Source organism: Magnolia sinica, chromosome 8, assembly GCF_029962835.1.
Source record: "Magnolia sinica isolate HGM2019 chromosome 8, MsV1, whole genome shotgun sequence".
Taxonomy (NCBI): domain Eukaryota; kingdom Viridiplantae; phylum Streptophyta; class Magnoliopsida; order Magnoliales; family Magnoliaceae; genus Magnolia; species Magnolia sinica.
This window is the reverse complement of record NC_080580.1, coordinates 2,295,889-2,308,871: the sequence shown is the minus strand read 5'-3', so window position 1 is coordinate 2,308,871 and position 12,983 is coordinate 2,295,889. Positions and strand designations below refer to the sequence as shown.

At 40.1% G+C, this 12,983-nt stretch overlaps 1 protein-coding gene across 1 annotated transcript; it reads left to right on the top strand.

The window, feature by feature from the left end:
* Nucleotides 1-4,127: 4,127 nt before the first annotated feature.
* LOC131252582 (probable LRR receptor-like serine/threonine-protein kinase At3g47570) lies at nucleotides 4,128-8,267 on the top strand. Its single transcript, XM_058253198.1, has 2 exons — nucleotides 4,128-6,860; nucleotides 7,603-8,267. The coding sequence occupies exons 1-2, from the start codon at nucleotides 4,172-4,174 to the stop codon at nucleotides 8,037-8,039; spliced, it is 3,126 nt and encodes a 1,041-aa protein (XP_058109181.1). The 5' UTR covers nucleotides 4,128-4,171; the 3' UTR covers nucleotides 8,040-8,267.
* The last annotated feature ends 4,716 nt before the right edge of the window (nucleotides 8,268-12,983 follow it).

The window sequence follows — 12,983 nt, the reverse complement described above, 5'->3', positions numbered from 1 at the left end:
TCAGCATTTATCACTTATTTTAAGCACTTTTACAAATCAAATCTTTTGGCAAATTCAAATTATTTAGTGCTTAAATTATTTTTTACTAAAAATATAGTTTTCTTTTAGCTCCCCTCCCTTCACTTTTTTTTTTTTTTTTTTTTTCCTTGGGACATATACCTACTAAACTGTAGGGAATCTCATGGTATAAATTCAAAAGAAATGGCATTAGGAAGGCTAAATGCTGTTGAAAGTCTATTAAAGTTTATTTTCACTTTTAGCCAATCTATATGCAAAAAGTATTTCAAAATTACAATTTATTATTATAAGTTTTAAGCACTTAACTTAATTTTCAAAGTTTATTTTTCAGTTTATCAAACGACACCATCGGACTACAGTTGACCACTCCCATCTCTCGAATATCTAAGTTAAGCGCAAATAAGGTGAAATCTACTTCCCTTTCTTTTTTTTTTTACCAAGAAATCCTAGTTTCATTTTGAGAATCCAAATCCTCTACTTGTCACAAAAGAGATTTTCTATTTTCCTGCATTGTGATTGGTCCATATCATCATTAATGTTGTCAGCACTACTGCGTTAAATGCGGTGTGTGATGATGTAGCCCTGTCACTTTACAACAAATAGAAAATTCCTACTTGTGGCATGCATAGGATCTGGCCTCTCATTTCAAAAGTGAGGCAAAGAAAGCAAATCAACATGGTACAAACAGTGGATAAAACATCCTAACTAAGCAAGGTAACTCTTACATCCACTCCATTTGCCAAGTGCGCCCCTATAGTTTTATATTTGGGGCATCTTTCACATAATCGATTTTAGTGAGAAATCTTAATCTCTATCAATATCACTCTCAATTTGAAGATCTAGAATTTGAATTGATGCTGTTTCAATAATTTGTCCTAAGTATTTATTTTGATAATTAGCAATATACAATGAGCCCACTTAAGCATTCGTACGGTTGATTGGTTTAAGTGCTTAACTTATGATTTGCAAAAATGTTGGGTTCAATCCTTATTGGAATCATATTAATGTGAATGTCCAAAAAGCTTATCAGAATTGGCTTTATGCCAATCTCACCATCAGTACGCAATGGAGTCATGTGGAATATTCATACTATAATATATGAAGACTAAGAACTAGAATTCTTATCTACTGTGATCGATGGGGAAGAAAATGGATTTACAGATGTAATCAACTTACATGGACAACACAAGATGGAACAGCGAGAGAAATCTGAGTCATATATGTGTGTCTGTAGTCAACATGGTGTATATGTTTCATCTAATCCATTCATCAGGCGATCCTTTTAGGGTTGAACAGATATCCAAAAAGTCAACTTGATCCATAGGTCAGGCAGGCCACACTGCATGAGATTAAATGTTTTAGGTGTGAATTTACATTCTTCATCACGTTGGGGCCAATTTATAGACTTTACGGTAAAAATAAGAGTATATATGAAACTGATGGATGGAGTGGATGCCGCATGGAGAAAATGGTGGGGCGCAGACAGCTACGGGCTGATTTGAAGATTTCAGTGTAAGAGACTAGGTTGCTTCTATCCGTATGGGATGAATTCCATGCCAATCTTTTCATTTCTGTTCTCACTTGGGATGGGATGGAAAGAAGTGGTGCTGTTTGGGTGGATCCCCACCAGTGGGGCCCACTGTGATGTATCTGCCTTACAGCTACACAGACCATCCATTTTGAAAGCCCATTTTATAGCATGATTCCAAAAATGAAGTATATTCAAATCCTAGGTGGACCATACTATAGGAAACAGTAGTGACTGAATTCCCACCATTGAAAACTTCTTGTGGGCTACCAGAATGCTTATTTGCCCCTGTAGATAAGGTCACAAAAACATGGATGAAAAGACCACACAAATGTAAGCTTTAAGCTTTTATGGCCCAAGGTAAGTTTTTATTGGCCGGTTACCACTTTCTCCTAGGTCCACCTGAGAAATGAGTTTTCAAAATCGATGGATGGCGTGGATGTTTTTCCTTCATCTGTATCTATGTGATCTTATAAACAAGCTAGACGACAAATAAACATTACTGTGGGCCCAAGGAAGGTTTCAACAGTGAAAATCATTATTACTGCTTCATGTGGTGTGATCCACTTGAGTTCTGGATATGCTTCAATTTTAGGCTCAACTCCTGAAATGAGCTAGAAAAATGGATGGACAGTGCAGATAAACCACATAAATTTACGGTGAGCACAACAGAGTTTCAGTGGATACTGAATCCACCCAAGTCGTGTCCCGGTGATTTTTGTAGACTTGCTTTCCACGTCTGTTCCAACTGTCAAAGATTATGAGTAGGGTAATGCAATTAGTTAGTGTTTTCTTTTCGTGTATCACGACATGTACCCTGCAACAGAGCCGTCCTTGGGGCCACTTTAATATTTGTCACATCACACCCATTCTGTCTGGCATTTGGGCCCGCTGATATCAGGGCCTGAATGTGAAAATATGGTCGGGTCAAAATTTTATACACAATGTTGCACACGCTAATAGGCCCGAAAGAGAAACCGTGTGGACCCATACACGTGCATTACATGTACCCGTGCATTACATGTACCTATGCAACAAAGCCCTCCTTGGGGCCACTTTAATATTTGTCACATCACACCCATTCTGTCCGTCATTCGGGCCAATATCAGGGCCTGAGTGTGAAAATATGGCCGGGTCAAAATTCATGTGGGCCAGTCCTATCATTGAAACCTTCCCAAGACCCATAGTTATTTTATTTTATTTTTGTACAAATGGGCATTGTATATTAGATAGGATATAACCCGCACAAACTAGTCCCATGAAGGTTTTCAGTGTAGGTGTTTATATAGCCATTCACACCCCTGTGGTGTGGTCCACTTGAGTTTTGGAACGGCCTTATCTTTTGGTTCCCATTCTAACATGAGCAGGCTCAAATGATGGATAGATTAAATGTCCCTTGCACAAACTGGAAGGCTACCTGTTCTAATCAAGGTATTGGGATCGTTTCACAAAAAATTGAATTAAGAAAGAAAGACAGAAGAGGAAAAAACAGACCCATAAAATGGGACTGGAGTCTTTTGTGTGCAGCAATCAAAACCGTAAAAAGTGGATAGGGAAATGGCCCTTGAAACCTCCTGGGATCCACTGTGATGTTTATATGCCATCCATATCCTAGTGAGATGAATTTGAAACACAAAAATAATAGCCTGACCCAAAACTTATGTGACCCTACAAATTCTTCAATAATAGATCTCCAATCCTCACCGTTTTCTCTCATGCAGTGCGCTGTAGTTTTGGATTGGCTTCATTTTTGGGGCCATGCCATAATATGAAAAAACTTATATATATTATAGATATATCACAAACATCATAGTGGGCCCACATAGCTATGGATATGGTAGATATACCACAGACATCACAGTAGGTCCACATAGCTCTCTGTTGCATGAATTTCTTGTGAAAGCCTTCACAGGGAATCGGCGTTCCCTTTAGCTTAAGCTTTTTGTACAGAAATTTCCTGGAAAAGGCTTTTGCAAGAAGTTCCTATGTCATGAAGCTAGGTGGGCCGCATGAGAGGAAATATTGGGGATTGTTAAAAACAAAAGTGGTAGGCCCACCTGATTTTGAATGGTTTATAAACACTAAGTTAGACCCAAGAAGGTTTCAGCGATAGGCATTTCTATCCCCAGCTTTCCCTTTCCCGGGCCTCTTTGAGTTTTGGATCCACCTGATTTTTTTGTCTCATCTCTTAAAATTATCTTTTTAAAAAAAAAAAAGAAAAAAGAAAAAAAAAAAAGACGAACAGATGTATTTCTCCCAAACATCAGCCCCATCTAACTAAAGCCATTGTCAGGAACTCCCCATCCAAGCTTTGGCCCGTGTATCACTGGACCACCATGCACCGTGTGGGCTCCAGTAGTTACGACACATAAATGTGAGTCGTGACAGAGGCAAAAGCATCTCCGCGTGTTTTCGAGTCTTTTGAACCTGTTTCAGTCAAAACAAACAGAAGTCGTAAAGAAAAGTAGAGTGAAAAAGAAAAGAAAAAAAAAAAGGTACCTAAGAAATCAACCGACCATAAGTCATGAACAGACGAGAAGTGGGCCCTTCTCCGTAAGATATAGAGGGGAATCCACTCCCTATTTGTCTCCACACCTTGGCTTTCCTGCATTCACGAACCCAATAATGGAGCTCCAGCCAATGAGCCTAAGTGCAATTTGGTCATTTCTCCTCCATGCCACCATTTTCTCTCCCATGTACATTCCATGGTTGTTGGGATCTGCTGCTAACTTCTCCAACGAAACAGATCATCTTGCTTTGGTCCACTTCAAACATCTGATAACTGACGATCCTCTCCATTCCTTGAGCTCCTGGAACCATTCTCTCCACTTCTGCCACTGGCAAGGAGTGACTTGCGGTGGTCGCCGGCATCCTCAAAGGGTCACGGCCTTGAACCTTGTTGGCCAAAACTTGGTGGGCCCCATATCTCTCTACATAGCAAACCTCACCTTCCTCAGGATCATCAATTTCACAGGCAATAGATTCTACGGCGCGGTTCCTGAAGAGATTGGCCATTTGTTCCGCTTGCAGTATCTCGATCTGTTCAACAACACATTCACCGGAGAAATTCCAGCAAATCTGACCCACTGTTCGGAACTCCAAGTCATTCATCTTTACGGGAATCAGCTGTCAGGGAGGATTCCAACTGATCTTGGCTCTCTGTCAAAGCTCATCGGATTGTACCTTGGTCACAACAGTCTTACAGGAAGCATCCCACCTTCACTTGGAAACCTTTCGTCTCTCAATTACCTTTATCTTTCGGATAACAGTCTCGAAGGCAGCAGCATCCCAAGTGAGCTCAGCCAGCTGGTAAGCTTAGAGTTGCTTGCAATTGCTTTTAATAACCTGTCAGGTAGGATCCCTCCCTCTCTATATAATCTTTCATCCATTACCGCTTTGGACGTGGGAGATAACAGATTGAATGGAAATCTTCCATCCAACTTAGGCATCGCCCTCCCTAATCTCCAAGAACTCTATGTTGATGGAAACCAATTCACAGGACCCATACCGGTTTCATTACCCAACGCTTCGGGACTTGTTCTTCTTTCATTTGGGAGCAATAGGTTTAGTGGATCCGTGCCTATGAATCTTGGAAGCCTCAAGAGTCTCACTAAGGTATCTTTCGGCGACAATCGACTTGGAACTGGGAAATCTCATGACTTGAGTTTTTTCGTTTCATTGACCAATTGTACTAGCTTACAAACACTGGACATGAGCTTTAACCGTCTCAGCGGTGCGTTGCCTGACTCCATAGCTAATCTTTCGACCCAAATGACACGGCTATTACTTGGTGATAACAGGATATTCGGAAGCATCCCATCTGGGATTCAAAACCTTTTCAGCTTAACAAAGTTGTCTATGCAATATAACTTTTTAACGGGTGCCATTCCCATTGGTGTTGGGAAGCTTAAAAGAATGGAGTTTCTTTCCTTCGGTAGAAATGAATTATCTGGAAATATTCCATCTTCCTTGCAAAACATGTCCCGGTTGTATAAACTTTCTTTACACCAAAACAGTCTAACAGGGAGCGTACCTTCAAGTCTTGGAAATTGTACATACATGCAGTTTTTGAACCTTGCTGATAATAATCTTAGTGGTAGCTTACCCAAACAACTTTTCAACTTTCCCTCTTTAATTGAAATCTTTGTTGGAAACAACTCGTTTAGTGGTGATCTGCCATTGGAAGCCGGATACCTGAAAGCTCTCCAGAATTTGAATGTTTCTAATAACAAATTGTCAGGCGAAATTCCAAGCACACTAGGTAACTGTCTAAGCCTAGAGTATCTTGGGTTGGATGGGAACTTCTTTCAAGGGTCAATTCCTTCTACATTTAGTACTCTAAGAGGCCTTCGATCCCTGGATCTTGCAGGCAACAACTTGTCTGGAAAGATTCCGAAATACCTGGAGAACCTTTCTGCTTTGCAATTTCTAAATCTATCTTTCAATGATTTCGAGGGTGAATTACCAAAACAAGGGGTCTTTAGAAATGCCAGTGAAGTTTGGGTACTCGGAAATAGTAAGCTTTGTGGGGGTATTGAAGAATTGAAATTGCCAGCGTGCTCTAGCCAAGCTTCCAAGAAATTGGGGATGTCTCTTGCTTCAAAAGTAAAATTCTCAATAATTGGTGTTGCCCTGTGTCTTATTTCATTATCATGTTTTGTTACCACTCTGTATTGGGTAAGAAAGTCGAGAAAGAAACCTTCTGTTCTGCCGTCCGTGGAGGATCCTTTCATGATCATATCATATGCAGACCTCTTTAAAGCGACAGATGGCTTCTCTTCTGCAAATTTGATTGGCAGTGGAAGCTTTGGTTCTGTATATAAAGGAACACAAGATGGAGATGGAACTGTTTTCGCAGTGAAAGTCCTCAACCTTCAACAGCAAGGAGCTCTGAGGAGCTTCATGGCCGAATGTGAAGCTTTGAGAAACATTAGGCATCGGAATCTTATTAAAATCTTAACCTGTTGCTCAAGCATTGATTATAAAGGCAACGAGTTCAAGGCTTTAGTTTTTGAGTACATGAACAATGGAAGTCTAGACAGGTGGTTACCCAAAGATGGGTATGACCAGCAGAGGGGGAATTTAACCTTTATTCAAAGGTTAAATATAGCGCTTGATGTGGCTTCTGCACTGGATTATCTACACCACCATTGCCAAACACCAATCGTGCATCGCGATTTAAAACCGAGCAACATTCTTCTTGACGATGACATGATTGCCCATGTGGCTGACTTCGGGCTATCGAGGTTCTTATCTGAGGTTGCTCAAACCATATCACTTGGGGTGAAGGGATCTATTGGGTACGTCGCTCCAGGTAAGATTCATACATTTTCTTTAATTTTATTATTTTAAGTGTATCTGTGCGATACTTGTGCCCCACTCCTAAGGAAAGCTTCCGTGGGTGTAGGCTATATGGGGCCCAAGGTGACAATAGGACAGCAACCCAATAATTATTTAGATCCAAGACTCAAGTGAGCCACAAGGCAGGAGTCATTGAGTGTTAAACGCTCAACATTGAAACTTTCATTAAGCCATAAAAGTTTCGCATTACGCTAGTATTTATTGTTTCAGTTCATGCCAGTGGGAGTAACCAGATGAATGGTTTGGATGTCGTATAAACATCATGGTGGGCTCCAGGAAGGCCTCCACATTCGGCATTTCCATTCTCATTGTTAGGTATTGTGTGGCCTACTTGAGTTTTGGATCTTAATATTTATTAAGTAGCTGTACCATTATGAGCTTTTGAAATTGATGAGGGATGCATTAGATTTCTCATGTTGACCCACATAACTTGGGCCCACAAGAACTTCCATGGGCAACTAAATACTTAGGAAACTCATAATGTTTCAATTAGCATAAATATCAATAAAGGTACTCAATACATATCCAAAGGAGATTTTCATATACCACCATTGGATCGGGCTGAACTTTCACATTTGGTGCTTTCTTTCTCTTCTGATGTTAGAAATTCCCAACTTTAGGATAAACAGAAATGATAATTACTTGTTTAAATGGAATATTTGTTTATATTTAAATATGAGATGTACAAATTACAGAGTATGCAATGGGCGGTAAAGTTTCTACACAAGGAGATGTTTACAGCTATGGAATCCTTCTCTTGGAGATGATAACTGGAAAGCGGCCAACTGCTGACATGTTTAAAGACAATCTAAGCCTTCATCATTTTGCCAAGTTGGCGTTGCCTGAACGAGTAACGCAGATTGTAGATCCATATCTCTTTGAAGAAGCAGAAATTACTCAAGGCAGTGGAAATCATATCAATGCAAGGAATAAAATGCGTGATTGCTTGATTTTGATGGTCAGAATTGGTGTGATGTGTTCCTTGGAATCTCCGAGAGAACGAATGGAGATGAAAAATGTTGTCATGGAAATGCATGCAATCAAGGACTTATATCTGAGGTCAGAATTCACAGAGATACGAGTTCGATCACCACTGTGGGGTGAAGGTACGTCTTACCTCAATCATTACTGAGATATTACTGCAAGTTCGTTAAGAAAGATTTCAAAATACAATAAGTTTGTTGAACAAGCTTTAGATATATATAATCTTGGCTTATGAGTGAGCTTGTACTGATGTTTTATATGTGGGAAGATTTGTTTCTTTTCCTTTATTTTGTCCCGTGTTAGGCAAAGGAAGATTGTATCATGAATGTAATAGGATATAGATATTATCTACTTATAATAAGAAAACTATTGGGTTTCTAAGGTGTTTAATCGCTGAACATTTTATAAACCCATTTCAAAATGCTATTATAATCTAGCAAAGTCCCATTATGGATGAAGTTCTTTTGCATGATGAATGTGAATAATTTCTTTTTGCAAATGTCCATTGATATACCACCAAGTGTTAACATTGTAATGTCCTGCCGAACGACTTAAATGCATGTCCAGATGGACTAGGTGAAAGCTGGCAAATGCAAATGCAGTGATGTTCATGTGAAGATTTCGTTGTGAGAACCGCATGTGTGTTGTTCTGGTCCTAATTCAGGCTGCCAGATCAGTAAAATAAGGATTTTTCTAATCTCTATGTTATGTGACATGTAATTGTTAATTATGATTAAGCTTCATGTTTGAAGTTGGTTTATTTCAACTTGTGCTTGTGCTAGTGTGAAAGGTGGTACAGAATGAGGAAACATGCAACGGCCTTATGAACTGTTAATGTGGGGCCTTTCTCTATTGCATATGGTCTAACAATGCCTATTAAATGTGGATAATTACTTGCAATTGTTCATTTTTTTTGTTGAATGTCTATAATCATTTCATCGGGAAAATATTAGGAATGACCATTCATCACTTGGACCACATGTGTATATTGAGGTGGCTTGTGTTTTTCTTTCAAAACAGCCATTTTTCTGTAGGGTTCCTCATTTGAGGAGTGGACTAACATGATTTGTGAGGTTAAAGTTCTACTCTACCTAATCATTGTTTACAGGAAGTGGGCCTAAATTGGGCAGGCCTGAATACAATATCTAAGTCCAATACCTCAAAGGGCTGGGGTATGCCTGGATATGCATAATGTCAATGTAAACAACCCAAATATCAACATCGATGTAAATATAGAAATAAATAAGGCAGGCCACAACAAGTGCCACCTGATGTCCAGTAAAATCGCAACCTGTTAACAGTTTGTAATATGGCTGAAATATGTACTGGCAAAGCCTTATGTAATAGAAGGTGACGAAGAACCTGTGTATATGTTCCAATCTAGGGTGAGCCTTTTTATATCAGACAAAGCAAATTATAAATCTAATCATGCAATAAAATAAGCACCTTAAAAATGATAAGAATAACAGTTGTTTGTTCTTCAAGAGCGGCTTTGCTCAACCATGTTGCTAAAATCATCATACCACCTTTGGTCATTGGAGCTGGCCTTAAAGGTAAATGACTCCATATACTCTGTTTGAAATTTTGCCCTTCTATATACTAGTAATATCCTTGTAATTTATTGTCTGATTGTGCATCTGGATTTTTGCATATGCATGTGGACACATGTATGCACACATGTTCAAATGCACATGCATATGACCATATGGGGCCCTTTAGTGATGTGGAAAACCTAATTACACTCAAACCCAAACCCACTGGCAATAAAATCAAACTAGAAGATGATAATCCAAACACCAAATTCAAAATTGGATCTGTTTCCTATAGTGTGGTCCGCCTGTGAATTGGATCTACTTCATTTTTAGGCTAATACACTATGGATATGGGTCCGAATCCGAAAAAGTGCGAGTGTGGGTCATGGTAGAGGAGGACTACCAAAATAAATACTCTTGCGTATGCAGGCATCTCAAAATGCAGAAAGCAAATCTCAGTGTATGATGGGTTTGAATCCGAAAAATTAAGATAGGAGAAGGTCATGTCAGAAGTGGACTACCAATGTACATAGTCATGCGCATACAAAAACCAAATTACACAAAATACCCCTTACTACAGAACCGAGATTCACGCACATACACAGAAAATTCAGTGTATATATCAAGATAGAGGTATAGAGAGATCGAGTGGAGACGGAGAGGTGCAGAGAGAGAGCGGAGAGTGAGATCAGAGAGAGCGAGAGAGAGAGAGAGAGAGAGAGAGAGAGAGAGAGAGAGAGAGAGAGAGAGAGAGAGAGAGAGAGAGAGAGAGAGAAATGTTTTTTTGATTTTTTTTGTGATTTTAATTAAATAGGAACACTTTGCCTGCACCTGTACATGTTCCTCATTTGAAGAGTGGACTAGCATGATTTGGGAGGTTAAAGTTCTACTCTACCTAATCATTGTTTACAGGAAGTAGGCCTACATTGGGCTTGGCCTTTGTTTTGGGACGGAGGCCTGAATAAAATATCCAAGTCCAATATCTCAAAGGGTTGGGGTACGCCTTGATATGCATAATGTCAATGTAAACAACCCAAATGTTGATAATGAATAGGGGCTGGTACAGGGTCATGGACCTAGATGGTTAGAGCATGAGCCCTAAAGGCATATTCCTAGATGGTTAGTAGCCCAATAGGCAAGCTTTAGACCATCAGCCTAGATGTTCTAAATACTTGGATGGTGGAAATGGCAGTTTTTTTTTTTTTTCGAACAAAATAATTTTATTAACAAGGGATCAACTCCGTACAACAGATTCAGGCTGGGACAGAACCCACGCCTATCATATAATCCATGTTACACCGACCCCAAAGATTAGGTTGAGAAGCAAAGAGCCGCACCTGGGGCTCACATTAATGAGCTTTTCTGATACTCCCTAGCCCTACCTTGTCAAGGAAGATGTCCCTCGGATGTGGGGCGGGACTCAGATCACACTTCACTGTTAGCCACCCCCATTAGGGAATTGATGCCAAGACCTCAGTGTTGAAACGAGGTTTCTTGTCAAGGAAGATGTCCCTAGCCCTACCTTGTCAAGGAAGATGTCCCTTGGATGTGGGGCGGGACTCACAATTGACCCATCATCATTTTGTGTCCTGCATTAGCGTAGATATTGGGCTCATATGTTGGGTGGCAATAGTATCACCGGCTCATACCGGCCCACATTGGTGGGCTAGACGTCATGGAGAACTGGGTCTGGTTTTTCAGTAGTTGCGCTGCTTCTCACAAGTACTAAAACATGATTAAGTAGACGATAGAATCTAACAAAGTCTAATTGGCTGATGCCAAGAGGTGAAGAGGCCAACCTCCATCCCCTTGCAGCAACCTCTCATGGTTCATTGCCACCCAACCATCAGCTCCAGTACACATGGTTGTAGGTTAGTGATCCTTGACCTCTCATCCTGTGGGCCCCAAGTATATAAAACCTTGGTAGAAAAGCAAATGGAGAAAGACCTAATCTTAATTAGCTATTGATTTGTGGCTATGGAATTTGGGGTGAAGAAGAAAAAACTTAATGATCTGAATACAAAACGGAAAATTCTAATAATAGGATGCTGAAAGTTTTCCATCTAAATGACTTTTATTATGTTCCATCAACCATATGGCCCACCGTTGGAGGGTATGCATTAAGGGCACGGTTTGGGTAGGATCCACCTAGGTCGGTGAATCCCTAACCGTGGGTCCCACTGTGATTCATGTGCCTTACATCCATACCGTCCATCCATTTTGAAAGCTCATTTTATGGCATGATCCCAAAAATATTGCAGATCCATATCTTAGGCCGACCATACCACAGGAAACAGTAGTGACTGAATCCCCACCATTAAAAAAAAATAAAAAATCATGGAGGCCACAGGAATGTTTATTTGCCATCCAACCTGTTGATAAGGTCACAAAGACCGGAAATGAATAGACCACAAAAAGTCATGCCATGGGTGGCCCACAAATCCAACACTATATTCAAAGGAAGGTAATGATTTAGCAGGTTGAGTGTACTTGTTTGCATCCACATCACCTATCTGGACGGTCCATTAGGTCCAGTCTGCTCTTCATGGGCAGTCATGAAAAAAAAAATAAAAAAAATCATACTAATCAGATAATCCATCCTGTCCAGTCAGTGTCTAGGAATAATGGACAAAATTATTTCTTAAAAGATAAGTCCAGCTACAGATGTTTAGGACCACCTGATTATTGTATTTTTGCATAGTACTAAATGAAAATTGATTAGATTTGATGGACGGACCAGATAGGTCATGAGAATGATAAAACTTCCAAATGCAACTATGTGCATGGCAAGATTTACTTACACATGTTTTCCAAATGCAAAAAAAAAAAAAAAAAAAAAGAAAAAGAAAGGAAAAGAAGGGTTAGATATCACATGCACTTTAATAGATGGGATATTATCGGCTGGTCCCACGTTTGTTGTGCTACAGCATGCAGATGTGAAAGCATGGATATGATCTATTTGTTAAAAAAAAAAAAAAAAAAAGTTCAATACTCCTGCGATGAACTGAAAACGCAAAAATATCATCCTGATTCAAAATTTTGGGCCGTACAGATGTTTCAATGGTGGGTGTTCAATCCCCACTGTTTCCAATCATGCAACACACTTTGACTTTTGGATCTATCTGATTTTCGGGCTTATCTCTTAACATAGCTGCCAAACAGATGGACAGGATAAATTTCTCACAAACATCATGGTTGCCTCACCTGCCTTTGGCCAACAGGAACATCCTCGCACGCAACTTCCATCCGGGTATTTCGCATATTCGGCGCCGGGTTGGGCGGAAAAAGTAGCTCGTCCTACCCCAAAATTATATATGGTACTTTCGATAGCTCATTCCAGTTTGCGTGATACGTCCATTTTAAGTTCTGACAGTCCGGAGCACCTCCGCTTCCGATCGGGCCTCCGTCGGGCCTTTTCTGATCCGTCCGTTTTAAGGTGGGCCTATCCCATCCATCTTTGGGCAAAGCTTGACCTTAAGGTTGTGACTAAGGCCTGAACAGAAGATGTAGGTCCAACATCTGAAAGGGTCGGGTATGCCTTGATACATATAAAGTCAAGG

Bases quoted from the DNA above. Each gene is read 5' to 3' on its own strand.
- LOC131252582 (XM_058253198.1), top strand. From the start codon at position 4,172: ATGGAGCTCCAGCCAATGAGCCTAAGTGCAATTTGGTCATTTCTCCTC. The intron at 6,861-7,602 runs GTAAGATTCATA...TACAAATTACAG, and splicing joins TATTGGGTACGTCGCTCCAG to AGTATGCAATGGGCGGTAAA.